This window comes from Podarcis liolepis, assembly GCF_965112155.1.
Source record: "Podarcis liolepis genome assembly, chromosome: 5".
Classification (NCBI taxonomy): domain Eukaryota; kingdom Metazoa; phylum Chordata; class Lepidosauria; order Squamata; family Lacertidae; genus Podarcis; species Podarcis liolepis.
Genome location: NC_139556.1, coordinates 46,765,203 through 46,791,771, shown reverse-complemented (window position 1 = coordinate 46,791,771; position 26,569 = coordinate 46,765,203). Strand labels below are relative to the sequence as shown.

At 40.0% G+C, this 26,569-nt stretch overlaps 3 protein-coding genes across 14 annotated transcripts in view; 2 read left to right on the top strand and 1 right to left on the bottom strand.

Annotated features, from left to right (window-relative positions):
• The window catches only part of BCCIP (BRCA2 and CDKN1A interacting protein), a gene marked incomplete at its 5' end in the record, with an annotated part of 16,747 nt that extends 10,479 nt beyond the window's left edge, over window positions 1-6,268 (top strand). Inside the window, 3 exons of one of the 2 annotated variants that reach the window (XR_014526898.1) lie at window positions 142-313; window positions 1,865-4,172; window positions 4,217-6,268. Coding sequence is in view for 1 of the 2 variants with exons in the window: in XM_083506208.1 (XP_083362334.1) it covers window positions 142-313; window positions 1,865-2,035 (343 nt within the window). Of the gene's footprint in view, window positions 1-141; window positions 314-1,864 lie in introns of both variants that reach the window. The other variant, XM_083506208.1, reaches the window with a different exon arrangement.
• DHX32 (DEAH-box helicase 32 (putative)) lies at window positions 2,242-26,569 on the bottom strand. Of its 8 annotated transcripts, none has more exons than XR_014526888.1 (12): window positions 25,710-25,844; window positions 23,983-24,741; window positions 20,983-21,176; window positions 19,417-19,789; window positions 17,488-17,727; window positions 15,466-15,562; window positions 15,214-15,372; window positions 7,484-7,675; window positions 6,044-6,193; window positions 5,086-5,276; window positions 4,224-4,750; window positions 2,242-4,178 (listed from the first exon to the last, which is right to left on the bottom strand). XR_014526888.1 is itself a non-coding variant. In XM_083506143.1 (12 exons), the coding sequence occupies exons 2-12, from the start codon at window positions 24,259-24,261 to the stop codon at window positions 2,445-2,447; spliced, it is 2,250 nt and encodes a 749-aa protein (XP_083362269.1). In that variant the 5' UTR covers window positions 24,262-24,741; window positions 26,360-26,569; the 3' UTR covers window positions 2,242-2,444. The 8 variants fall into 8 exon arrangements, 7 of the variants coding, with proteins under 7 accessions (XP_083362269.1, XP_083362271.1, XP_083362268.1 ...); XM_083506143.1 differs by lacking the exon at window positions 25,710-25,844 and adding an exon at window positions 26,360-26,569 and having other exon boundaries at window positions 2,242-2,637; window positions 4,569-4,750; XM_083506145.1 differs by lacking the exon at window positions 25,710-25,844 and adding an exon at window positions 26,240-26,264 and having other exon boundaries at window positions 2,242-2,637; window positions 4,569-4,750.
• Window positions 25,885-26,569, top strand: part of FANK1 (fibronectin type III and ankyrin repeat domains 1) — a 31,824-nt gene continuing 31,139 nt past the window's right edge. For 3 of the 4 annotated variants that reach the window (XR_014526899.1, XM_083506228.1, XM_083506230.1), the window contains exon 1: window positions 25,946-26,047. Coding sequence is in view for 3 of the 4 variants with exons in the window: in XM_083506228.1 (XP_083362354.1) it covers window positions 25,978-26,047 (70 nt within the window). In the remaining variant the exon portion in view is untranslated. Of the gene's footprint in view, window positions 26,048-26,569 lie in introns of all 4 variants that reach the window. The other variant, XM_083506229.1, reaches the window with a different exon arrangement.

Genomic DNA, 26,569 nt, shown 5'->3' with positions numbered 1-26,569 from the left:
GGTTGGGCTGAAAATATGTGACTCTCTTGAGTGAGGTCTGGACACAATAGAAATGTTTTCCGATTGATCTTTCCTGCAGTTGTGCATAGGTTTGGCTGAGGCATGAATAATTTTTTGGTGTAAATATGTGTTTATTTCTAGGAAAGAACTAATTGAAGCTCAAAAAACAAACAAACCTTGTGGAAAATGCTACTTCTATCTTCTAATTAGCAAAACTTTTACTAATAAGAAGAGTAATATCAGAAAAAAGGGAAGCAGCAGCCACCAGAAAGAACTGATGTTTTCAAATGCTGAGGAAGAATTCTTTTATGAGGTGAGACTTTGTTGTTGTTGCTCAACTTTTTTGGTGTATTTTGATGTATACCGGGGGAACCAAAAAGATTTGAGGCTGTTTTTCTTTCTAGCATGTAGCAGCTATTGAACGTGGTCAAGGCAAATTGTTCAGCATAGATAATGCCCACAGTGGTGGAAAGGGGGCAGGGAAAACGAAGACGAAAGATCTCCATTGTTCTTGCACCCCAGTTCATGCATCTTGATTCAATGGAGTCAGCTCCAGGTTCACTTGCCACCACTACTACTACAGCAGCAGCAGCTTTGCTCGGAATGGCCTGCATTGAAGCTGTCCTTGAGGCTGAATGGGGAATGAATTTGGTTTTGCCAACCCTAGTCACGAGAGCTTGTGTCTGGCTAGTAGAAGTATAGCTTGGGTGCTGCAATCTGCTGTCAGGGATACTTCTGTGTGCAGATCTTGTCTGTGTTGATTTGAGGGGTGGCAGCTAGTGGGCTTTTTTTTTTTTTTTTTTTTTTGCAATGCTTCCCTGCCCCATCCTCTCCCTACCCTTTTAAACTTCCTCATTATTTGCATGCAGTGTCCCACTTGACTTAATACAGGGAGTAGTGTTTTTCATTAATTGCCTGATGATCTGCCAGATTTCAGATAATATACTTTTAGCCCCGGAAGCACTTGTAGACACATTCAATAGTTCAATCTATTGTTTATACAAAGATACTCTTTTCTCCCCAGGCATATCCCAGATTAGCCTAGCCTAGCACTGCAGTTATATTCAAGCAGACCAGACATAATAAGTTCATGGCCATATTGTACATTGCTGTAAACTGCTTTGAGCGTGATGTAAATGGAAAGGCAGTCTATACATAAAAGATAAAGAGAATTGCAATGCCTGATTTAAAAAAATAATAATAATTAGTCCTGCTTGTAGAGAGATTTGAAGATGCAGTTTTCTTTGTATGTTCCAGTTTTCAGGGGTTGCCACCATATCTGTACATTTATATATTGATTTTTCATGTTTTTAAACTTCTCATGACATTGTATCAGTCCTTGCCACAATACTTTCTGAAAACTAAAATGTGGTTTAGAACACTTTAAAACTGACATCATGAATAGATAATATAATTTACATACATCCTATTTATTTGCATGATCAGGTAGGCATACCATGTGCTTTTAAAACAGAATATGGGAATTATCTGAAAAATAAAGAGTTGTCCAAGGCTACATCTTAACATGATGCTATTTTCCCTTGGTTCAGCCTACTGGTTCCTTATATGTTTCCAGAGTCTCCTTTAGGGTGTGCAGTGACCTTTTTCAGCATTTGTCTCTGCATACTATGTAGAAGCATTCAAGCAAGTCTAAATTTGGTATGCAAGTTTATGAAACATTGCACACCAAGTTCCATAACAGGACATCGAATCTTCGGTTACCACTGTGTCTTATTAAAATGACTTTACCTGGCCTTCCTTTGTAGACAGTCTAAGTTATATAAGTATTCTTAATTCTTTTTTAAAAGGAAGCAGAAATACGGCAATTCAAATGCTTTCAACGAGTTTGCTTATTTTGTTTTAGAAATCGCTTCTGAAGTTCAGTTACTCAGTAGAAGAGGAAAGCGACTCATGTTTGGGAGGCAGATGGTCTTTTGAAGATGTACCCATGAAACCTTTACGAACTGTGATGGTAATCCCTGCTGACAGGATGAATGCCATCATGGATAAACTCAAAGAATATCTTTCTGTCTGAACCATTCTCTGAGCTAACGGTTTTGTGAAGTCACCCTGTAAAAGTTATTCGACTTTACAGTGGTGTCTAGAAATTTTCCATACCAATTCTGCATTATTTCAGGATCTCCTTTATATTCTCATAAAGTACATCACCTACACAACTTGTTCTTATTGGCAGAGAATTGCCATTTTGAAACATCCGTGATTACAAGTGCAATAAAAAACCCCTCAAAACAGTAATCATTTAATAATTGTTGAACACTTTTCTAACTAACTGTAGGTTGTTTCCATGTTGCCAAAGATAATAACAAAAAACTCCTGCGATTTTGTTCTGTTTTAAAATCATTTCTCATGTCATATAAAAGCTGGTGTTGGGAATATATTGTACATAGAGGTTATATACTTCAACACAGTTTGGGATAGCAAACTTATTGAATAATGCATCGCTGTTCGGCAGGTGTTTCAGGATATTTTTTATATTCTTTATCTTTGCTGTTTGTTTTTTCTTCCTTGCCTGTTGTTGAAATGGGTGATAAATGATTGATTTCTTCCTGCAGAATAGCCTTGCTCTCACTGGCAGGCAGATTACTAAAATAGTATTGAGGTGCCAGCTCCACAAATCTGTTAAGAAACAGAATAAACAAGTGAGGGTATATTTTTTTTAAGAAGGCAATTTTTCAATATTTTCTATGACTGTTTTATGACTCATGCAGCAAATGCTTACAGGCAGGAACATTTTGATGCATTAAATATAGAGCTGCATAGCTGGAATCGGTTCCAAATTATATATTCCAGGTAAAGTGTACATATAAGATTATACAGTTTCTTTACAAATTAATATGTTCCGTTTGTCCTTGGAGTGGTAGTAGTTGGTTTCCAGGTGTTGCAAACTGCAATCAAAATATAACATAGTCCTGGATATGAGTATACTCTTTGCAAATTCTACCTGAAGCTTCAATGCATAACCTATTTAAATTTAGGGAAGCTGTAGAAGGGCACAATTTTTATCTATTTTAGTAGTTTGGGGAAAAGGAATGGTTTCCTGCTACTATGTGCATTATAGCATTTCAAATAAATTCAGTCATCACTAGCCACACATGTGCGGAATTATTAGTTGTTCATTAGTGCTCCTGATTCAATGTATAACATGAATTTTGTTTAACTTTGATTTCACATCTGTGTATTGGTTCTGTGTGCCAGGACACTGAGGAATAGATATGCTCAGAGTTAACTTGTCCATTAATTTCATACTAGTCTTAACCCATATTCTTCAGTCTATCTTACTAAAAGGGGGATTGCATTGTATCAATTTGAACTTACTACCTGCTTGAGCAGATGCATCAGACCAAGTCGTGATATAGGACTGAAATAGCTGAAGGCTAAACATTTCATTTTTAAATTTCTAATTAAAACTTTACTCCCTTATCCATGGTTCAGTAAGTGAAATGCTTTTAACCAAAATGTACTTATTTATTTAATAGAAAGCACTTCTGAAGTTCATCCATGCTGAGCTGCAAGCTCAAAACATCTGCACAGAAACAAATTCTCAGTATGAAGTCAATGAGAACATGTGACTATAGCCTGCACTTTGTTTCCTCTTGTAAGGCCCTTTTAAAAAACAGTTATTTATCTATGCCACCAAGCAAACAGTGAAGTTAAAATGATTTGCTCAATGGCTATTTCTGGACAACTAATGTGGAGCTTGTCAGGTAGTACTTCATTACTGGGATTTTGCTTGAATGGGAGACTAGGAGCATAGCTTGGACTGATGGGCCCAAAATGAGCAAATCCATTCTGCATTGATTCTGCATTTATTTGGATCATAGGATCATGCTAGCCCTGCAGATAAAATCAGTTGTGAAATGGTGAGATTTAAAAACTTTAAAACATTTCACTTCCTTGCCTCCCTTAATATACTTTCAGAATGCTGACAGATCTATTATACACTTCCATGAGATTGTCAGTTGGATTTCTATATTTCAGTGTGAAAGTATCCTAATGATATTTGAAATACCTCCCATAAAATAACTTTCAGCATGAGTCATACTATTTCCACCAAATCAAAATTATGGAACAGGTAGCTACCAAATATCCAAACTCTGCAGAAATGTTAGAGCACACACTTTGTATGCAGAAAATCCCACATGAAATACAGGGCATCTCTAGGTAGGACTAAGAAAGACACTTGTATGGAACACAGTCTGCACTGACAACACTGACCTAGATGGACTAATAGTCTGACTCAATATAAGGCAGTTCCCTGTGGTCATAACCCGCTTAAAATAAGAAAAGTGCTAGGAGACCTTTCAACACTGACAGTATTGATGTGGGTGGTGGGATGCCAGCTTAAACACACACACACACACACACACACACACACACACACACACAAATGTATGTTACTGCTGGAAGCTAAAGGCAGAGATCACCCACCTCTCCTGTCTCCAGTTTTCCCAGGAAGCAAGATGTGAGATGTTGGGTTGTGCTCTTAAATGGAAGTTGTATGCTACAAACATGAATGAAAACCTAAATTCCAACTTCCTCTTACTCACAGATCAGGTGATATCGCTGAGATGATTTTTAGAGAGTTGTTTTCAGCAATACTGAATTCATGGAACACAACCCACTCTGGGATCCTTGCAGTGTTGTAGTATATTGACAGAGGGTGAAGCTGGGCTACTTGCCTGTGTGACAACATTAAATAGTTTCCAGCACCATCAACATCACGAGCTATCTAGAATGTGAAAAGTCAAGAAATGACATGTAATTTACCTGGACTTAAGCCTACTGCAGTGTATTAACTGCATTCAGTTATCCATTAAATACCAAAATATGATCCAATAATGGTTCTTTTGTAGTCAAATGACTACACAAATTAATTTTACAGCTTTAAATGAATTGTAAGAGGACTGAAGAGTAAGCCATAGAATTAAAACAAATTGGGGGATAGGAATCAAAGGGGCAGAGCATTATTATGTCAATACAAATGAAAGCAAAGTATTTTGATTAAATTAAGCTTTTCCGTAACATTAATAAACCTAAATGAAACTATCCATTTGGTTTCCTTACTTGCATAAAGTAACCAGACAAGAGTGCTTTCTTTATCCTCAGTACATTTTCTTTCAATCCAAAAGCAGGTGCTGAAATTGGGAGTTCAATTCGTTTCATAATGTCATCCAATTCAGCTCTGATAGCTTCCGCCATTCTTAGTGCAGAGCAGTTCAGAAAATACTCTTGACACCACTTTTCAGTACTATGGTCTGCGAGGGGAAAAAAGGTAAAATTGTGTTTGTTTTTGCTAGAGAATCCAGTTCCATTACACTCAAAGGGACTTATTCCCAAATAAATTTGTACAGGACTGCAGCTTTCATCCTGAAAAGAGGTTATTCTGTCATGCCAGATGTAATTATGAAGATTTTACCTGGCAGAATAACCCTTTTTTCAGGATAAAGACTACAGTCATATACACACTTATCTAGGGATAAGTCCCAGTGAACTTAATGGAACTGACTTCTAAGTATGCATTTTTTACATTAGACTATTTAATTTACTATTTTAAAATTGGAATCCATTGCTAGCCCTCTTCAGGCATTCCATAGGAAGGGAAGTATGAAGCAAAAGGAGCCACTGGAAAGGGTGAGCTCTCTCCCCATGGTCCTCATTGTCCTCCATGAGTTGAAGACTCAGGGTTCTTAAAATATGCAAGAGCCTCCACAAAAAGAGAAGAAGGCTCCCTGCTTCAGTCACCCTCCCAAACAATGCCAGTGGCAGAGCTCGCACAGTCATTCCCATGGATTTGCCCCCCTTGTATTTGCTTAATGCTGAATATGAATGCCTGAAGAGGGCTCCCGCTGCCTATCCTCATTGCTCACATTGCCTCTTTCCCTGTTCCTTTTGCTGTTTTTATGATTAAATAAAATAGTCTGTTAGCTTATAGGTCCTCTATAGGTGAAAGCTGGAATAATTGTTCAGAAGCATTTCAGGATGAATTTTTAAAGTGTAATTAGAATATTTGACACACACTTACACAGGCCTGTGGAGCTTGTCCTAGCTTCCTTGTAAGCCCTGTAGACATTGATAAGGGTAAAATGATCTCCAGCAGGATGCAAGAATTTTTGCCAGCAAGCGACTGCAATCTCTTCTGTTCCCTGTGGTGGGTTTAAAAAGCAACTAGGAGCTTGTGTTCAAAAGGAAAGAGAGAGAAATGAAAACAAGGTGATACGGTGAAATAAAGCTTACTATATGCACAATGTATGCTGTGTAATAATTTTTCCATTATAATGTTGCCCTCACTCTTTGGTCCTTCAAGCAAAACCTATGGTTCACTCTCATCCTTTCCATTTTGACTGCCACAGTGGGTCTGAAAATACCCCTGAAAGAGTGGCAGTGTTTTCAACTAAAGTAATGGCACCAAAACCATTTTTTCCTCCAGGCTTACATTCTGGGGAGAAATGCTGAGTTGGTGATGTCTGGATATTCCCCCCATAATACATAGCTTTGACCTCATGTTGTCGATAGGAGCACACATGATGGAATGTTTCCCCATGGAAACATTCCTGCAAGCAAAACTTGATGAACCAGGCTTCTCTGACATGCAAGTCTTCTATGTATTTTTTAGGGAGAAGAGGGAGTTGAGAATTCCATTGTGGGATCTCCCAGTTAATGTGGTACATTCAAGAGAAGTGCTCATCACTTCACTGAATATTTGCGACAACCGGACCCAAGTGTTGCTACATTTGCGACAACTAGACCTAATGTGTTGCTACAATTCTAGAAAACAGTGGGATTTATTTGTAATTAAATACAGTATGTGTAGAATGAGACAGAAAAGCTATAAATACATAACAATGGGAGTATTGGCACAACATTGCTTGGTGTGTTAACCTTTTTTGCTACATCATTACACTAAGACCAGTGTTTTACTATATTGCAGAGCAAGCCTCTATAGGCCTGTATAATTTTATTCTCATTAAATATTGTGTGGAAGAAGTGACATAACCCACCCTGAACATCTGTGCAAAACAAAAAATAACTTGAATCCTTTTTAAATTTACATTTCATTAATTGTGAGTACTGCGATTTTTCTGGCTCTGATCTTTAATCAATTTAATAAGCAGATTAATTAAGGAAACCTCTGCTTGATTAATTGATAAGGAGCAAATTTAACTGATGAGGTGATGAGTTAAGGGCATACCTCTTGTCTTTTTTCAAATTTATTCTGATTTAGGTGTGTTAGCAAAATACAGGATGAAATTATTAATGAAGCAGTAACTTTTTAATTAAACTGTAAGGTCTTTCACTGTTGCAAAGGGGCACTACTGAGGTTTTTGTAATATTTTAATTTTCTCATTTAGTTGGTTAAAAGGCAAACTATGAATCAACTAATCATCCTATAAATGGTTGATGGCAGTAGTTCTATATAATTACACTGGGCCTGAGCAGTAGCCACAAACGCTTCAGAAAATACCTGTTACCATGGCAGCAATGGTGAGCATTTCTTCCACACAGTCAAATTCACACGAAGCTAAAATAGCCTTTGACAGCTGTGGATCGACAGGAAACTCTGACATTATTATTCCAAATTCTGAAAGGTTTCCATCATTGTCCAGCGCAGCCAAATAATCCAGATCTTCCAGAGCTTGCATGAGACTTTCAGGAGCTGGGATGGGGAGAAATGCTTAGTTACACTGGTTGTTACATTCTGTCACTGTTCAGTGAAATGCCTATACAGACAGAATTAAACTACTGTAAGTATTTGATTATCACAAGGTTACAGGACTTTTTGCCTAATTTCTCTCTCAGGTAAATTGGTGCAGCAGTTGCCAACTTTTTTGGGTCCAGGGGCACATTTGGAATTTTGAGGCAGTGCCAAGTCAGAAAATTGCCGCCAGGGGTGTGGCCTAGAACAAAATGGCTGCCACCCCCCCCCCAAAAGAGCAAAAAAAGAGAGAGAGGAATATGAAATGGTTCAAAAATGGAAAAATCTATTTTTATTTTTTGCTTTATAACGAAAAAGTTTCTCCTTTTCCAGAAACTCTTAAAACTGTTCTCCCCTGTACTCAGCAATGTGGGAACAAACAGGAATAAAAAGTGATCATATGGATAATGATGCTTCTGCACTAGGTCCCACTAGGTGATCAAAAAGGTACACGCGCACGCGCACACACACACACACACACACACACCGCCCTTGCTGACAGTTCTGGCTATCTCGGCCTCATCACTGGAACAAAGAGCAAGCCTTCCCCAGAAGCACCGGAAGCCTTTCCAGAGGTTTGCAAATAAAAACCTGGTTCCACAGCAGAGCTTCAATGTGTTCCCGGGGGGAGGGGGGTGCTGACACATACAGGTTTTGTGTGCAGTATTGCTTCTAGACTGAGGGCGATGGAGCTGACAGATATATTGACTGGGATAGTTGTCCTCCTGTGGCCTGACATTTTCCTTGGAAGTGAAAAAAAGGCTAGAAGGTGCTTTCCTGCAATCTGCTATTTGGAATGCCAGTAAATATTATTGTTGTTGTTGGTGTTATGGTTGTTGTTGTTGTTGTTAATAATAATACCCCACCCATCTGGCTGGGTTTCCCTAGCCATTCTAGGCAGCTCCCAACAGAATATTAAAAACATGATAAAACATCAAACATTAAAAACTTCCCTAAACAGGGTTGCCTTCTAAAAGTCAGATAGTTGTTCATTTCCTTGACATCTGCTTATAGCTGTCCACTGGCCTAGAATGCTACCCAATTCATTATGATTGGAATGGCAGCTCTTGTTTTTGTAGGGTTCTGGGGCAAACAGGTTATCTTGCCACATTTGCCTGGGGACAAACCTATGCATGAGGGACAGCCTAGGGAGTTTCACACCTAATCTGTGCTACCTGTGGTGGTGTGGATTCCTCCTAGCAGCACACAAGTGCCGTGTGTGTGTGTGTGTGTGTGTGTGTGTGTGTGTGTGTGGCAGAGTGCATGGAATGGGGTAAGAAACAATCTCATGGCATCCCCGCCATTGCCACATACTGGTTGGTGCACACATACATTGCTAACATTGGAGGAAAGCATTAAATCCCTTCTAGTTATACCAAGGTAAGGTATAGCATAATGACAGCCATCACAGTTGGGCCACTGGGCTTCTCTGAAAGGCTGCAATCTTCTGCAAAATTCCTGTGCACAATTACTTAGCAATAAGCCCATTTAATTCAGCTGGACTAAATTTTAATGCAGCAGATGGGTAACTCTAGATGTTGCTGGACTACCGCTCTTATCCTCCTTGCTCATTGGCCATGCTGGTTGGGGCTGATGGGAGTTGGAGTCCTGCAACATTAGGGCCGCAGGTTCCTCATCCCTGATTTAATGCATAGGAGTGGGCTGCATGCCAAACAACTTGAATTTTTGACCATCTTACAATACTCAGCAAAGATACCATGTGTTTGCCTAGAGATCTGATTTAATATTATTAGAATTCAGATCCCTGCCTGCACATCATGGAGAAGAGAGAACATTTATTAGCCAGCCTGTAAGGTTTAATGCGATAAAAGATGAGTCCTTGAGAAAGTCAAAGCATCGAAGAAGAAAACAGGTTGGATATTTAAGGGGGGGAAAGTTGGAGAGTTTTATCACTGAGCCATGAAATGAAAAGTAACAGCTGATGAATGGGAGAAACCAAGAGTCGGTGACAGAAAAATAGGGATGCAAGATTTAAAAGGGGGGGCGGGGCGACATGAATGGCTACTGAGCCTTTGAAGTAATTACCAGGGAATCATGGTAAACTAATTTCTATAAATCAATAAAGCAGTTTGTATTGTGAGCTGAATATATGGCTATTGTCCTTGGAAGCATCTGGCTCCGCAGCCAATTCTATTCTCTGGGGAGCCTTACTGTTTTGCATTTTTATATCTCCAAGTTGGTTGCTCTGAGACTGGGAAACAGGAATGACTCTAGGCTTTTGCTTCAGCATTATAATAAAAAAAGTGCTTCATTTTTTATTATATTGGAAAGGACAAGTTAATAAATGCAGATTATACAGGTGAAGGAACAGTAATAAAATAAAAGAAAACCTTGAATAGGGTTTTCAGATATTAGTCTGCATTTGCAGGCACAAATGCAGCCAATAAAAAAGTCATTGTAAAAATGGCAAAGGTTCATTTGAGAATTCTTTATGGTATTGTTCAGGTTTAAATAAAGCTCATCATAAATAAGAGAAACAAAAGCAACTCCTGTGTTTAATTCTGAAAGCCTTTCTTAATAAAGGACAGGGACATGTAGCGCTTTACAAAATAGGCTTTAACAACATACAATGTCATTTTTATTACGTCTGGTCTGACCAGGTCAATGTTACTGGGAGCCAAGAGGCAAGCTCCACCTAGGGCTTTGTGAATCAAGGGCTGCCACAGTCACAGTGCACTGAAAAGGAATCAGCTATATAAAAATGTTCAACTACATTTGTTCCCTCCATTATATAAAAACAAAATAGAGCTGCTTTTCACATATACCTTTGCCTACTTAAACTGGTTAGATTTTTAATAAATTTTAAAAGGGATAATTACTATGCAAAGCAGAATGTAAATTTTACAGGTGAAATTTGTAAAAGAAACTAGCAAACAGCTAACCATCATTATCTGAAGTTCTATTCAGACAGAAATAGGCATTGCAAGAGACATCATGCTGATTCTCCTATTACTGATCATGTGTTGTCCTGTACAAGACACTAGTATGAAAAGAGAAAAAGGCACAGAGAAGCAGCAACTTTGAACCACTTGAGTGCTATATTCAGTGTTATTCACTGTATTATAAAATTCCACGTTCCCATTTAAACAAGTTTAATTCCACAGATGTCATAGGAAAAAACCACAACTTTATCTTATGTCCAAGTAGTTCAATCACTAAAAAAAAGGAAGGATGGCATCATCAGTAATACTTTCTTCAGCTATGAAAGGTAGGCCAATACAATTATCCCCACGATGCAAATAGGAAGCTTATGCTCAAAGTGATTTCTTATGGCCACCTTAAAGAGATAATATGGAAAGGCCAACATTTTTAAGGAGAGGAAAATGGTTTAGCTGTCCAGACCCAAATCTATCTTGGTAGAAGTGTGCTAGTGCTACAGCAGAGAATTGTATTTGCTTACTTTTAAACATAGGAGGAAGGAGGAAGATTTGTCTGATAATGTGCCTTTTGGTCTTTCCAGGGTCTTTCCCATAGCATCTGGACAAAGCAATTCTCAATTTCACATCTGAATGCTGAGGACATTGGTGCTTAACCTCAGAGGGATAACAAACATACTATACAGCTTTGCAAATGTCTGCATTTTTCTATACCTTGCCATGAAGAAAGAACAGCTTTAATCATAGTCCTCAGAAACAGGTGTGCTTTTACTGTGCCAGCCCAATGGGCTGTAGCTTGGGACACACTTTGACTTGTGGACATTAAACAAAGAGAAGGTTCACTGGCTGGCAAATGGCAAGCTGTAAAATTATTGTTTTGGCTTAGCTAATCTACTCAGCAAGCTAATGTTGCGGGATAGTTGAGTTGGGAGCACCCATCCAAGACTACTGCCACCAGGTACTACTTTTCTAATCTATTGCATGTATGGAGAACTTCTATAATGTAATGTAATCCAACACTTGGTAAATCTCACTTCTTTGAATTACCACGCTGTGCTACTCTGTATTTATTATCAATGGTATTCAACCTTACCTTGAAATAAAGCAAAACTGTACTTTATGCTGAGAGATTGACTATTCAAAGATTGCTCTTGAGTTTCATGGCCAAGAGGGGATTCTAATTTAGGTTCTGATTATGCAAATGCAACTCTCCAACCTGTTCTTAGCAAGTTGATGTGCATTACTATTTAAACAGAGAACACACACACCTAAAGCTGCCTCAGGACAGTTTCAAATGGGGCCATTGGATATTGTTCAGATTCACTCATATGACTCATCATCAGGCATAAGTCAAGAGATCAGAAAGTGGATAATTGGTTCACAATCAATGATTTTGCCCTCCAGATGTTGCTGGACTCCATCTCTCACCATCCCGGCCATGCTCACTAGGGTTGATGGGAAGTGCAGTCCAACAACATCTGGACAGCATGATGTTAGTTAACCCCAATCTATTTTAAATATATTTTGTCCCACTCTTCACCTATAAAGGCTCTCTGAACATATTACATATAACAAAAAAAAAAGAAAAAGAAAAAAGACTATGATAAAGTCAAAAGGAAATGGCTAGGTTAAAAGATGTAACAGGGCCCCAGTCTAGTAAAACAAATTGCTTGAAGTGGGGTGTCATCCCACCCCTTTTCACGTGGGCCTATAATCACCCCATGTCTTTCAGCTGATTGAGACTGGCCTAAACATTATACTTTCTTTCCTACCCCAAACTTTGAAAGCATCCCACTTCCTTCAAATTTGCAGGGGGGAAAGGAAGTGGGGTGGGGTACTGCCCACATCTAAAGGCTTCCCCATTCATTTAAATGGAATAAGATTCTAAAAAGGCATCAAATCATTTTTGGCACACAAAATCCACTATTGCCAAGTACACAATACATGGACAAAAAGCTGAATGATGCACACACCATTCATAAATGAAGCGATTTTTGTCATGGGGATAAGTCCCTAGGTACAAGTACCATATGGAGGGAATGTACCTGAGAAATCAAAATAGATCTAATGCAGTACCACTAAGTGATTAAAAAATAGTACCGAAATAATCAATCATCCTGAGAGTGAATCAATTCTCTGCAATGTAAAGATGAAGTATACTTGGAAGGCATAATGGCAACTCTAATGTATTTCTAAAATGGCATTGCAGAGAAGTCTGCCAGAGAATCATCTTAAGCAATTATCACCCTGAAAAATTCAGTCTCTTACTGAACCGCATTTCAGGCAATGTACTTCAGAACCTCCATCTAGTCCAGTTTCTGCTTCCCACAGCAGTAAACTATATAACGCTTGGAATCACACAAGAAGAGCCTGAAGGCACTAGCCATCTTCTGCTATTTATTTATGTCTATATTACAATCATATCCCCTCTCTCCAAGAAAGAGTTCAGGATGGTGTACATGTTTCTCCCCAAGTTTTTACCTCACAACAACCCTGTGGGGTAGACTATGTTGATCTAATAGGTTGCATAATGGCTTTATGGCTGAATGGGAGTTTGATCCTGGGTCTCCCCAAACCTACTATTATTATTTTTTAACATTCCAATTACTACAGTATGCTGTTACTTCCTAGCAATTGGTACTCAGTGGATGACCGCTTCTGAACGTGGAAGTTCAATATAACCACAGTGATTAATATTCCCTATCCACCAAATTGTCCAATCCCCCTTTAAACACTTCTAACTAGTAAATATCACCACATATTGTGGCAGTGGATTCTGTAAATTAATTACATGTATGAAGAAACAAGTTATCTTTCCTGAGTCTACAGCCCAGAATTTCATTTGATGATCCCAAGTTCTACTATTATGAGGGAGGAACATGCATAATTTTATAAACCGGTATTGTGTCCCCAGTTAGCAATCTCTTTCTAAAGCCCTCAAATGCTTTAGCTTTCCTTGTAGGGAAGATGCTCCAATCACGATAGTTTTTCTGGACCTTTTCCAGAGCTACAATATCCTTTCTGAGATGACCCAATCAAAACTGTACATAGCATTCAAAATGTGGAGGGACTTCCTTCTGAAGCCATTCCTAATGCAACAAAACAAGTATAGCTCATTCTTAGTTAGAAAGGAAATTGGCTAAGGACTGTCAAGGGAGGCTCCTCACATATTTGGATGGCAGTTAAGAGTTCTATATTTTCAATAAAAACATAATGGATTGTGAGGTTGAGTGTTCATCTCCACAGCTGATACTATCCAGGTTGACCTTGCTTTATTCTTGCTTCCACTTTAAACTGAAAATACAAAACCCACCTTTAAATTTCCTAGTCAGTACTGAAAGCAGACACAAAGCTTGCTGTGCAGCATACCAAAGGAGATGCCTAGAATGACAATGTTGAGAGGCAACACTATATAGGGGAAACAATAACCAATGTTTCTCACTTCCTTTTGAAAGCACATTGCCTCTCTGTTCAGGAAGGAAAGTGTTACCTTCCCATATTTTTTCATGTTTTTTTAAAAGGTTTTTTTTTTAAGGTCAAAACAAGAGTGATAAATGCAATAAATCTCGAAATACAAAAGAAGTACTTGTTAAAGATCTGTAAAAGCTGTTTTATTTAAATGAATTGCTCCATCTTGCTGAAAGTCAGGCTTTATCTTTTGTAGAAGTGAAGATTACATTATAGTTTAATGTGGCATTTCCATTAAATAAAAAATTGGCTTGAATTGCAGGTTATCTTTAGTAATTGCTAAACACAGAGCACTTGCTAAAGGATAAAGCTAAAACCAGGAATTTCACTAGAAACAAGACCTGTTTACAAGCAGATACTGGTAATATTTTATCACTGCAATTGTTAGCGCTGGCATTTGCATGCTTTCTGCTTCCCTCCCCAACAACGTTCCTTTCTGTATCATATCTATTAGATTGTGATCAGGGATTGTCTTTCTTTTAATCTCTGTTCAGTGCCTAGAACATCTTAGACACTGTAAATTAATACTAATACTATACACATGGCTTCTGTTTCTGATGGCCACCGTGTCTTTATTGTAACATCAAGTTTTACCTTAAGAGTTAGATCACGGTAGTTATCAAGCTGCCACCCTAAGCACAGTATTAGCAGAGCTTGGGTTATAATCTTATTTATTCTAATGGTGTAACTGACAACCACTGTGGCCACATAATCTGTGCTATACGAAGCTCATGCTATCTTATATTATCTATCCATGTCTTTAGTTATTTAGGGGAATGCTAAAGGTAATGAGGCAGGTGCTAGGTAGCTATGTATGTACAGGCAGATCCTGCTACCTGAACACAATGTGTTCCATGGAAATCGTTTGTTAGGCGAGTGTTCATGTATCGAGTCGACAATACCCATTTGTTAATATAAGAAATTTTCTAATGCGTTCCTGAAAAAATACCCCCCAAATACTCAACTTTCATTCTGGAACACGTACAGCAGATAAAACTAAACAGGTTGTGTGCAAACACACCATATGAATAGACCTTAGTTACAGTTTATGGTTAGCAAGGAGAGAGTTGAACCATGAGCCCTGGTTCAGACAGAAGACTAAGGCTAAGAAAATGGATAACAATTTGGTATTACCTGGCCTATCCATGAAATCACAGTGGCCTAGGCCTGCAATATCCATTCTTTTCAGAAAAAGAACCATGCTGGTCAAGTTGGATTCCTGAATTTTGGCCGGTGGTAGCAGCTTCACTTCATTATCTGTAAATTCTTCAGGGTAGAGGCAGAAACATTTACCTGCCAGGAAATTCAACAACAACCTTGCTTCAACACATTCTCTTGTGATAAACATGGTTGTTTAAAGCTGACAATGATTCCCCCCCCCCTTACCTGAAGACATGCCCAGAATTTGCCTACGCATCTCAGCTTGGCTTTTGCTAATGGGCTGTATCACAACAGCATCTGTTCTGATTCGAGGACTGTATACCTTGCAAATCAAGAGAGACATGACTTTGTTGAAAAAAAAGAAAGATTGAGCAAGATTGCAATGGATTTGCATTGAGTTTTTGCTTAGAAGGTTTTTCTTGCTGTGTTTCATGAAATGCTTGGCTGCAAATTCATTTCCTTTCCACAATATTTATTATTGTTTCACTTGTCTTGAAATGAAAAAGTGAAAGCAGTTTGATAAATTGACTGAAACACCACTTGTTCCTGTCAGGATCGTTGTAGTTTTGCTGTCATATCTTGGAGAAATTCTCTTCAATAAAACACACCAATCCACTGAGGATGCAGTGTCTGCACACACAGTACTCCCATAGACTCAAAATAGCTCGTTCTCCCCCTTTTCCTATGTCTATGTGAATATAGGTAAAGGGAAAGGACCCCTGCATGGTTAAGCCCAGTCAAAGGTGACTATGGGGTTGCACGCTCATCTCACTTTCAGGCCAAGAGAGCTGGCATTTGTCCACAGACAGCTTTCTGGGTCATGTGGCCAGCATGACTAAACCGCTTCTGGTGCAACAGAACAGCGTGACGGAAACCAGAGCACACAGAAATGCCATTTACCTTCCCGCCACAGCAGTACCTATTTATCTACTTGCACTGGCATGCTTTCAAACTGCTAGGTTGGCAGGAGCTGGGACAGAGAAACAGGAGCTCACCACGTCACAGGGATTCGAACCGGTGACCTTCTGATCGGCAAGCTCAAGAAACTCAGTGGTTTAGACCACAGCGCCACCTGCATCATACAGACACAGGCAGCACTGGGAGATAAGGGATGCATAACAGGTCCATGAGTTCCTCCTGTATTCCTGTCCAGTTCCACACCCACCACTGCTTGATACACTTGACTCATATTCCATGATAATCACAGAAAGCAGGTGCAATAACCCCAAATGTGGGGAAAGTGAATTGCAATTCTGCTTAGAACTTACAGTGGAATGTGATGGGATAAACATGGAGAAAATATACAATATCCCTGATACTGTGGGGAAAGTCAATTGCATTCTGGGAGCCAGTGTGGTGTAGTGGTTAAGAGCGGTAGACTCCTAATCTGGGGAACCGGGTTCGCGTCTCCGCTCCTCCACATGCAGCTGCTGGGTGACCTTGGGCCAGTCACACTTCCTTGAAGTCTCTCAGCCCCACTCACCTCACAGAGTGTTTGTTGTGGGGGAGGAAGGGAAAGGAGAATGTTAGCCGCTTTGAGACTCCTTAAAGGGAGTGAAAGGCGGGATATCAAATCCAAACTCTTCTTCTTCTTCTTCTCTTCAATTGTAGTTTACAGTGAAAAAGCAATGATTTATCAGTGCTAGCAGCCACCCATCTGGAAGCAGCAATGGTTCAGGCTTAGGAGCTCTGATGTGCAGCAAGATCCCACGCCTGGAACAGTTCCCCATTCATTTCAGTGAATGGAGAATGGAATCTGCAAAAACATTCCTTAGCTCTTTTCATGTCAGTGTTTTGTTTTGTTTTGTTTTAAACACAGCAGAGCACACGTGGAATTCTGTATTGGCTGAATGGGTATTTTAAGAAAGGACATCCCTTCACACATGTATATTTGTATGGACTGACGTTTCTCAAAAATACGTAAAACCAAGAAGCTTGAAAATCAGTGAAAATACAATTTGGCCTCTGCACTGAAAACCTGTTTTAATTAAAAATGTTGATTGAGCTGACTTCCAATGCTGCAGCACAGAGTCTGAGGGTGTGGAAGGAACTATGGGGGTGGGGGAAGGGGACAAGAGGCAGGTGAATCCCTGTTGTACATGGGGGGAGGGAATAGAAAATTATGCCAGCCTTTTAAACAAGTACATATCAAGAGCCACACCATAATGAACTATGCAGTTATGTGAAACCTCACCTTTGAGACATGTGTTGCCCCATTGGTAATTTATTAAATATTATTTTACTTACCTTTCTTTTCTCTATCCCAACATCTATAACAAAGGCCACAGTTTTAATCCAAACCAAAGATCCCCCAAAGCTTGTAGTTAGCAACACTCTTCTCCTGTAATTTTTGCAAGGCCCTTCTTCATTTGGCTTGAGGATCCTCTCTCTTTCACTGGGGTAGAGAAGAACAGGGACCAATTCACCAAGTTCAGGATTTAAATTAGGCCCTTCTTGTTGAATAATCTTGTAGGCTTTTCCAATTTCCTAGAAGCAGAGAAGACATCTTTCATGAAAATTAAACAGGCTCACTGTGCCAATTCTGAATCTATTCTCTCTTTTTAATGGATTTTATTTCTATGTTAAGCTCTAATGGCAAAAATATAACAGTCATAATGCTGATTAAATTGAGGAAATTGTAACAGAAGCATACATAGAAACATCATATACGGTAATGCGGCAATTCTGTTTCTTGAGGAATTTATTTCAGCCCAAGAAGGAATCTCTATCTTGCTAACTTTGGAAATTACTATTATGTTCTTAGTCTAGTTAGAATTTAAAGTATCAAAAGTGCTATAAACCATATATGAAAGTGACTAATTTTTCTTTATCGCTATTAAAATAATTGAACATATAGGAGAATTGCAAATTTGCTTTATAGCATTCTCCCCAGTGGCAGATGAACTCTCTGGGGATAATAAAAATCAATAAAATGCTAAAGAAACCATTAATTGAAAAATTAAGTTTGAGAATATAAAGGCATAAAAGTGTAAGAATTCAACAGCTCTAAAGTATTTGTTAAATTATGTCGTTCTTCTTCTTTCACATTATAAAAAAGATTGCTTGCAAAAGATATGGAAAAGAGTATAATGCAATTTAAAATGCATTTCTCTCTCTCCAAAGGCTTAAAGTATTTCTTTTGCATACTACTGTTCCCTCCCCCAAGTCTTTTAACGTCAAAGTAATACATACAGGACCAAAACGCTTTGCCTACATGATTATTCACCTTGATTTCTTAGTAGCAGTTTTGATCCCAGAAAATCTCAAGACCCACTATTATAGGATATGCTATCTAGGGCTCCGTCTGCACTATACATTGAAAACAGTTTTAGACCTCTTTAAACCATAATGGCTTCTCCCAAAGAGTCCCGGGAGCTGTACTTTGTTAAGGGTGCTGGGAGTTGTTAAGGTAAAGGGACCCCTGACCATTAGGTCCACTCGTGACCGACTCTGGGGTTGCGGTGCTCATCTCGCTTTATTGGCCGAGGGAGCCAGCGTACAGCTTCTGGGTCATGTGGCCAGCATGACAAAGCCGCTTCTGGCGAACCAGAGCAGCGCACGGAAACGCCGTTTACCTTCCCGCCAGAGCGGTACCTATTTATCTACTTGCACTTTGATGCACTTTCGAACTGCTAGGTTGGCAGAAGCAGGGACCGAGCAACGGGAGCTCACCCCGTCGTGGGGATTCGAACTGCCAACCTTCTGATCAGCAAGTCCTAGGCTCTGTGGTTTAACCCACAGCACCACCCGCGTCCCGCTGGAAGTTTTAGGAGACCCCTATTCTCCTTACAGCGGTACAATTCTCATAGCTCCCTGGGAAGAAAGATTGACTGTTAAATCGCTTTGAGAATTGTAGCTCTGTGAGAGGAATAAGCCACAACCTAGATAGCAGCCTTGGTAAAGTGAGTTGATGCTAGATCTTCCTAAAAGTAGCTTGCTACAGTTACCTTACAGCATAATTATTGGCATGCCTACTCTGAAGTAAACCCTACTTAGTTCAATGGGACTTTCTCCCAAGTAAGTATATATAGAACTGTAGACTTAGTGCAACATGAATACTTTTTAAAAATTGGCCTAATTACAGAAGGTTTTAAAGGAGGTACGGAAATTGCTTATCCTAACATGGAAGCCCAAGTATGCAAATATTTTCTGTGATACATTAAATGATTTACTTACTTGTTCACAGGCCAGAAAGATCACAATATCACCTCTCTCTTTAGAGTTATGAATCTCAAAAAGCAGTCTTAAAGCAGAAGAGAAATTATCTTTCTGAATGCAACAGGTATACACAACCTCCACCTGGTATCTGCTCTTCACTCTTATGAGAGATGTATTGCCATAATATGTCTGTAGTTTGGTGCACATTTGAGTAGATGTAATTACAATTAGCTTCAGCTCGGGTCTTAATATCACTACATCTTTAAGGAGTCCAAGCAATACATCTGTTGGGAGAGTTCTTTCATGCACATCATCCAAAATGATGATTCCATAATTGCTCAGAAAGGGATTGGACATCATTTCTCTTTGTAGCATGTCATCTGTACTGTATCTGTAACCATGCAAAGAAAGAAACATCATTATTCAAAATTGGTGATGACATAAGCTGAAGGAGACAGCATGCGTTCTTCAGGCTATGCATAATCTGCCCAGGTTTTTCCTTCAAAATGAAAATATCAACAAAATTGCACTAAAGTGGTGGGGTCGGAGAAATCATGGCAGATTAGAATAGCCTGTCAGGCTTATGTTGTCATACCTGCAAGAAGAAGAGTAGAAGAGTTTGGATCTGATATCCCGCTTTATCACTACCCAAACGAGTCTCAAAGCAGCTAACATTCTCCATTTCCCTTCCTCCCCCACAACAAACACTCTGTAAGGTGAGTGGGGCTGAGAGACTTTAGAGAAGTGTGACTAGCCCAAGGTCACCCAGCAGCTGCATGTGGAGGAGGCAATAATTCAGCATATATTTGGTATGAGAAAGACACAGCAATCCCATGTGTGTTTCCTCAAAAGGAAGTCCCAGTGTGTTCAACAGGGATAACTCACAGGTAACTTAGTTGGTCTTTAAGGTGCTACTAGAAGGAATTTTTTTATTTTAACTCACAGGTAAGTAAACATAGGATTGCAGCCTAAATTCCACTGACTACAGTAGGTTTTAACATGCCAGACTGTGAGCACAGAGTTCATTTATGCTCAGAAAAAGTAAAAAACAGCTTGTCAGAATAGGAAGTCAAGTACTAAGATGGGTCCCAAAAATATACACCTCAAGTGTCAAAAGCTAGGGTAAAGCTGTATGCCATACATGTACACATATATGTGTGCATCACATGCACAGAAACATGATGCATCTCTTATAGGGTAGGGTTTAGGCCATCTGACAGCCAAATATTACATTCACAACAATGTTCCTAAATGCAGTAGTTTGTTTTTTCACATTTCCACATCTAAGTTGGTTAATTAAAGGGATCCACAGAGACATCAATAGCACATGTATTTGTAAGGTGGGGAACAATAACCCTGTCCCTGACTCCTTTTGACCTCAGTATCTGGTTCAATGCAACCCATTCACTTTATCACATAGAACTACTGAAGATTATAGTCTTGCCACATAATCTTCATAGAACTGTATCAGGCTCTGTTTCTTGACTAGTGTTTGATGCTAGAGCATAATGGAATTACACATTTGTATGTAGGTTATATAGAGTACCTGTACATATTAGAGGGACTGAATATGAATGCACAAACCTCAGGATCGTTTCACTATTACAGCAGCTCTCACATGGGACCACATAACCCACTTCATGACCGATATTGACGTCCATCTCATCAGCTACTTGCAATGCCAGCCATACTGCTGTGTGTTTATGTGTCTGTGTGCACACAATTGTTCCGTGTTGAAAATGAGTGGAAAGAGAATATTCAGCACACCACTGGGGCACCTTTAATATTAAAAAAGTTAGAGAGGAATGAATCCATCTATGAAATGAATACACAAGCTTATTTGATTACATGTGCTGTCTCAAGTGAACATCTGCTGTTTGCTTGCTAGCTGTCTGCCTACTAGCAACTGAACAGTTCAATAAATGGAAATTATTTTCCTGGATAAATGTCAAGACCCCGAGTCAGTTAAGTGGTCAAACATAAAGTGAAAGACAGTTCTGGGAATTTCTTGTTCTGAACTAGATTAGCCTGAGTATATTAGAGAAGTGACAGGAATGGCCTCTGGAGAGAAAAGGACACCAACCCTATCATACTTGAGCATTTTGGTTCCTTGCTTGGTTTAACAGTGTGAGGGACATTTCTGATCAGGGTCAGGGGGGCCAAATCCCTGTCTGTTTTTCCTTCTGGGCTTACAGCCCTGGCTCTGCTCAGTCACTTTAGCACAAAATGACCATCTGTCAGAAAGAAGTCAACAGCTGATGTTAATGTTTATTTGAAGCAGAAGGATTGTTTGTATTTACTGCCATAACTCTGGAATTTGTAGAGGAAATCCATGGGGGTTGTACATCTGTAGAGAATGAAAGTGTCTTGGAGTAATCCACATGGCCATAAAACAGGGGAACAAAAGATATTCTTTCCTCTTGAAAGGAAAATTCATAAAGAGTCAGTTTATGCACCATCATGTGCAATTGTATAAATGATTGAATTAGATGTTAGGGGAGGGCAGTATCTCTGGTGGGGACACGTTGTGTTTTTTCTGGGGAAGTTCGTCCATCTTTGGTCCCCAAACCTGCACTCAGCTCTCACCTGTGGCTCATAGAAGCAGTCAACATGTGACAATGGTGACATCCTGGGAAACAGCTGCAACTGGCCAGCTAAACCAGGTAAGGGTAGCCGATGGGTCTTAAACCCTCAGTGAGTTAAGGACTTGTCTATGCCCTGCATTTGAAGATGAGGCCAATAGCAGGTACAATGGTCAAGAAGACTTTTCTTCATGTGCTGTTAAGGGAAATGAGGGGGAAATGGGGCTCACCAGCCTGGGAAGGTAGCCTATCTTGGGGAAGGAGAAAACCTCCTAAACCTCTGTTGCCTTGTGGTTATACAATTAATGAGAAAGGCTTCGGGAGTAAGCCCCTGAGGTGTGTGATTCCTCAGCTGGAGTAGGCTCAGAACAGGTGAGGGTCAAGTGCCTCATCAAGCCCAGATGCTGCAATCAGCATGCAAAGTACAAAAGGGAAGCAGAGCTGAGGTGCTGTGTCTGCTCAACTTCCCATGTTGGTTGGACCACTGCTTGGATGAATGGCCCCGGGTGCTCTTCAGGACTATGCTTGTGTGGGATTGACCTCCAGGTGCCCTGACCCTAGATCAGAGACAGGAACCAGGCTGGACTTTGGACCTGTTGGCCTGCCAGACTGTGTGCCAGCATATGCTGTGGGATTGTGCACTCCAGCGGGACTTGCCACCAGGTACCCCATTATTCAGGACACTCTGGTTTTTGTATAACCAGAATGTGGCCTATATTGCAAAGCTAAGAATCACATCCATTTCTCTGCTCACTGTTGCCTCTGGTCTCCAGTAAAGTTTCCCATGAAGGAATGTGGCCCTCATGCTGGAAAGGTAGCTCACTCCTGTTTTATAGACAGTATGGCAAGGTATAAGTCTGCTGGAATATAAATGTCTTTTTCACTAACTAGCAGAAAGAGGTCCATTTGAGCCTTGGGTGTGTGGGAGATATTCCATAATAGTGGAGTCACTGAGATGGCCCTATATGTCTCATACATTAATCGCAGAAATGAATGTTCTTAACTTTTTGAAATGCTTGTGGTGATGAAAGTTCAAAGTCCTTGTGCCAGTGGAGGAGGCTGGCAGATGCCCTTGGGGAAACAGATTGCCTTTTCTTGTCTTAGTGAATTGATTTCAATGTAGCTCATATGGAAGTAACTACTGATTGATTATGCTGGTCTTATACATGTTAAAAAAATTCATGGAATTTAGAGTTAAAATTCTAAACATTCACTATATCTCTGTCTATATATCTAATCATATTTTAATCTGTTTAAGTACAATGTTTTAACTTTTGTATGTTTTGAAGTATGGCTTTGATATTTTTTCTTGCTTTTATTTTATCTTTTTGTAAAGATAAAATAAGGTTATTAACAAACAAGCAGTGTATAAATTTTATGAAATACAACATTTATCAGTTAATTTGTCCTCTGTTTCTAAAACCATATCACATTTTAATTCCTGTCTTTTCAACCACCTACAATGAAATGTTGGATAATATAATCAAATAGGCAATAAGTGCATTCTGTCAAACTATATGGTGAAATGAACTTCATGTACTGATCTTTTGAACTTTGTTTTAAAATGGCAATCTCTCGTATACTACATGCCAAACAAGTATTGAAACTCAACAGTCGAGAAAGATCTCCTCCTGCATGAACAAATCTTTAACTGTGCAGTACAAAACTGGATCATGGGTCCTGTTTTTTAAGGACCTCAGTCCTGAAGCCCTAGTAAAACCATTCCTGTCACCACCACTCCCAAGCCTACTGCAATTAATCTGGTGCAGGTGAGATTTTGATTGGCCTAATACATTTGACAATATTGGAGTACTACAGGACAATCACTGAAAGCAGGCAACAGTTTTACATTCTAGGATGTTCAATAAGTGGTAACATACAGGATCACATGCCTAAAAACTTAGTTCAGTGTTCTGTCCATTACAAGATCTATTTTAAAAATATGAATGTTGCATATAATTAATTCATATCATACTGCAAGTCCTTTGTTACAAACACTCACCTGGGAGCTCTTACCAGTTTTGGCATCTCCTGAAACAATCACAATCTGATGATGATGCAGACTTTCCATGAAAGCATATTTCACTTGCCAGACTGGAAGTTCCTCTCTTTCTTTGAGAAGTTTGTAGTAACGGGAAGAGAACGGCAATCCATCAAAAGGATTCATCTCTAAATCTGCTGCATATCTCTCCATCCTTTCCTCTTCCATCTCCTCCCCATCAGAAGAGTCAAATAATTCTGAAAAGCACTGCTTCTCAGAATAAGAAACAAAGTAGTCCATAGCTCTCCTTCATGTATTATTCCCAGCAATGAGTATCAGAACATCAATGAAAACCTTTTACATTAATAAATCACCGAAGTCACCCAGTTCAGAAACAGTATATTCCAAAAGTTCAGTTCAAAAGTGCCACAAAGTTTATATCCCAAGGGTTTGTTTTCTCTTTCCCTTCTTTATTTCTTTGCCACCTCTGTGGGCCTTGAGGTTGATTCATCAGAAAGTTTATTTGAGAGACGTCTAAAAACTAAAACACCTACATTTAAAATGCTTCACTCCTGGAGATACAGTTCTGCAGAAACCAATCACTTCCTGCATATCGAATTGATGTATTTTTCCTCCAGATCAGACCAATTAGTAAGAAGTTGGTTTGCTTTCTTGCAGTGTATTCTGCAGCTTCTCTCTTGCTGGTCTGGTGATTAAGGATTCTGCTGAGTTACTGCTTTGTCACACGTGTCTCCATCCTGATTCATTGTGAATAGAAGCCTACAGGATGAGATTATTGTGTCTGATTGTGAAAAGGGTCACATGGTTGCTTAATCCCATTACAATAGATTTTACCACAGGATGTGCAGTGCAAAACTGGGGGAAGCAGGCAGCTCTGCGCAGCAACCATATAAATGTATACAGTGGTACCTTGGGTTACATATGCTTCAGGTTACATACGCTTCAGGTTACAGACTCCTCTAACCCAGAAATAGTACCTCAGGTTAAGAACTTTGCTTCAGGATGAGAACAGAAATAGTGCGGCAGCAGCGGGAAGCCCCATTAGCTAAAGTGGTGCTTCAGGTTAAGAACGGACCTCTGGAACGAATTAAGTACGTAACCAGAGGTACCACTGTAATTAGAAACGTGTTTTAAATTTAGGCCAAACATTTGAAACACTGTAGTAAAATCTGAAGTGTTCTAGAATTTAGAAAACAGTATGGGAGAATGAGACATTATTGTTTAAATCACATAAAGGATAGATGAAGGGGCAGTCCTAGACAAAGTGCACTGGGATGAGCAGATATTTGGTTTAGCTGGCTGATTCCCAGCTCAGCCAGTGTTAAATTTCCAATCCAGCTCAGCTGAAGTTATGCTGGTGTAATTGCCTCATCCTAGCACAGCTGGCTCTGGCTGAGCTAAAGTGGTTGCAAAAGGGACTTAGGCTGGATCCTAAACCCATTCAGCTCCAGTGGCCTGACAATCTAGCATAGCACACTATTTGAAAGGCCTATTTCCCCTCTGCCAGGCTAAGGCAGAACAGCAGCAGCCTTGCTGCTGAACAGGGTTTGAATCTGCTGTAACTACACTGGCTTCATTTACACCCGCATGCTTCTTTTGCATAGGATTGCTCTTGCTCCTGAAAACATTTTCAAATAAGAATTTTTTATTTTTTTTAAATCCAGCAGGGCTTTCTAGTGACTCTAATCTAAGTGACTCTTAATCTGAGTCGTGCATTCGAGTCGTACCCAATTTCTGCATTACACCTGACATGGCCCCTTCCTGCTACTTCCTCAGCTCATTCTCAAAATTCAGGGTGGCGGAGGACAGAGTGGCGATGGGCCGCTCCTTGCCGCCTTTCCTCCCTCCCTCCGCTCTCTCTCTCGCCGCTCTTGGTTTCGACCGGGGGATCCCTAGGCCTAGTTTGGTCTCCGGGCCAGGCCGTTGGCGTTGCTATGGCAACGGGACTCTGGGCGCGGCCCAGCCGGCGGGAGGAATCTCAACCGGCCGCTGCTCATGGAGGCCGGCGGAGGTGAGGAGAAAAGTAGCGGAGCGGACGGGAAGGCTGAGAAGGAAGGGAAGAGGGGTGAGAGGACCTCGTCGAAGACGGAGAGGGCAGGGGGTGGGGGTGAGGGATGAGGAGGGAGACATTTGTTTCAGCCACGACTCAACAGCGTTTGAAACAATATTAAAAATAAAAAATGCCTCTGAGCATGCACAGGATGCATTCCCCCCCTTCCCCCTCAGACATGAAACATGTCTTCTGATTTTTCATTACCACTTGGCTCCGAGGCCGCCTCCTTAAACGGAGCACTTGCCGTAGGATTTGATCCCACGGGGAGGAGGTAGAATAGGGTGGTTGTTGTTTTTTTGGTAAGGTTCCCCGCACTAGCAATACCTGCAGAGAAAGTCAAGGATGCAGATTTTTCTCAGCATATGGAGAGTCAGTGAAAAGGGAAGCTTAACTTGTTGGGTTTCTGCCTGTTGGTGGATTCCCGGCTGATCCTGGTAGATCGCGGGATCCTCACTCATCGTGCACAAAAAGTTACGGGGGGAGGAAACTAAAAAACTCTGTGCAATCCTCCCCCCAAAAAGCTCAACAACTCTG

Bases quoted from the DNA above. Each gene is read 5' to 3' on its own strand.
- DHX32 (XM_083506143.1), bottom strand. From the start codon at position 24,261: ATGGACTACTTTGTTTCTTATTCTGAGAAGCAGTGCTTTTCAGAATTA. The intron at 21,177-23,982 runs GTGAGTGTTTGT...TTAATATTAAAG, and splicing joins AAACTGGTAAGAGCTCCCAG to GTGCCCCAGTGGTGTGCTGA. The intron at 6,194-7,483 runs GTATTTTCTGAA...TTTGAACACAAG, and splicing joins CATTGCTGCCATGGTAACAG to CTCCTAGTTGCTTTTTAAAC.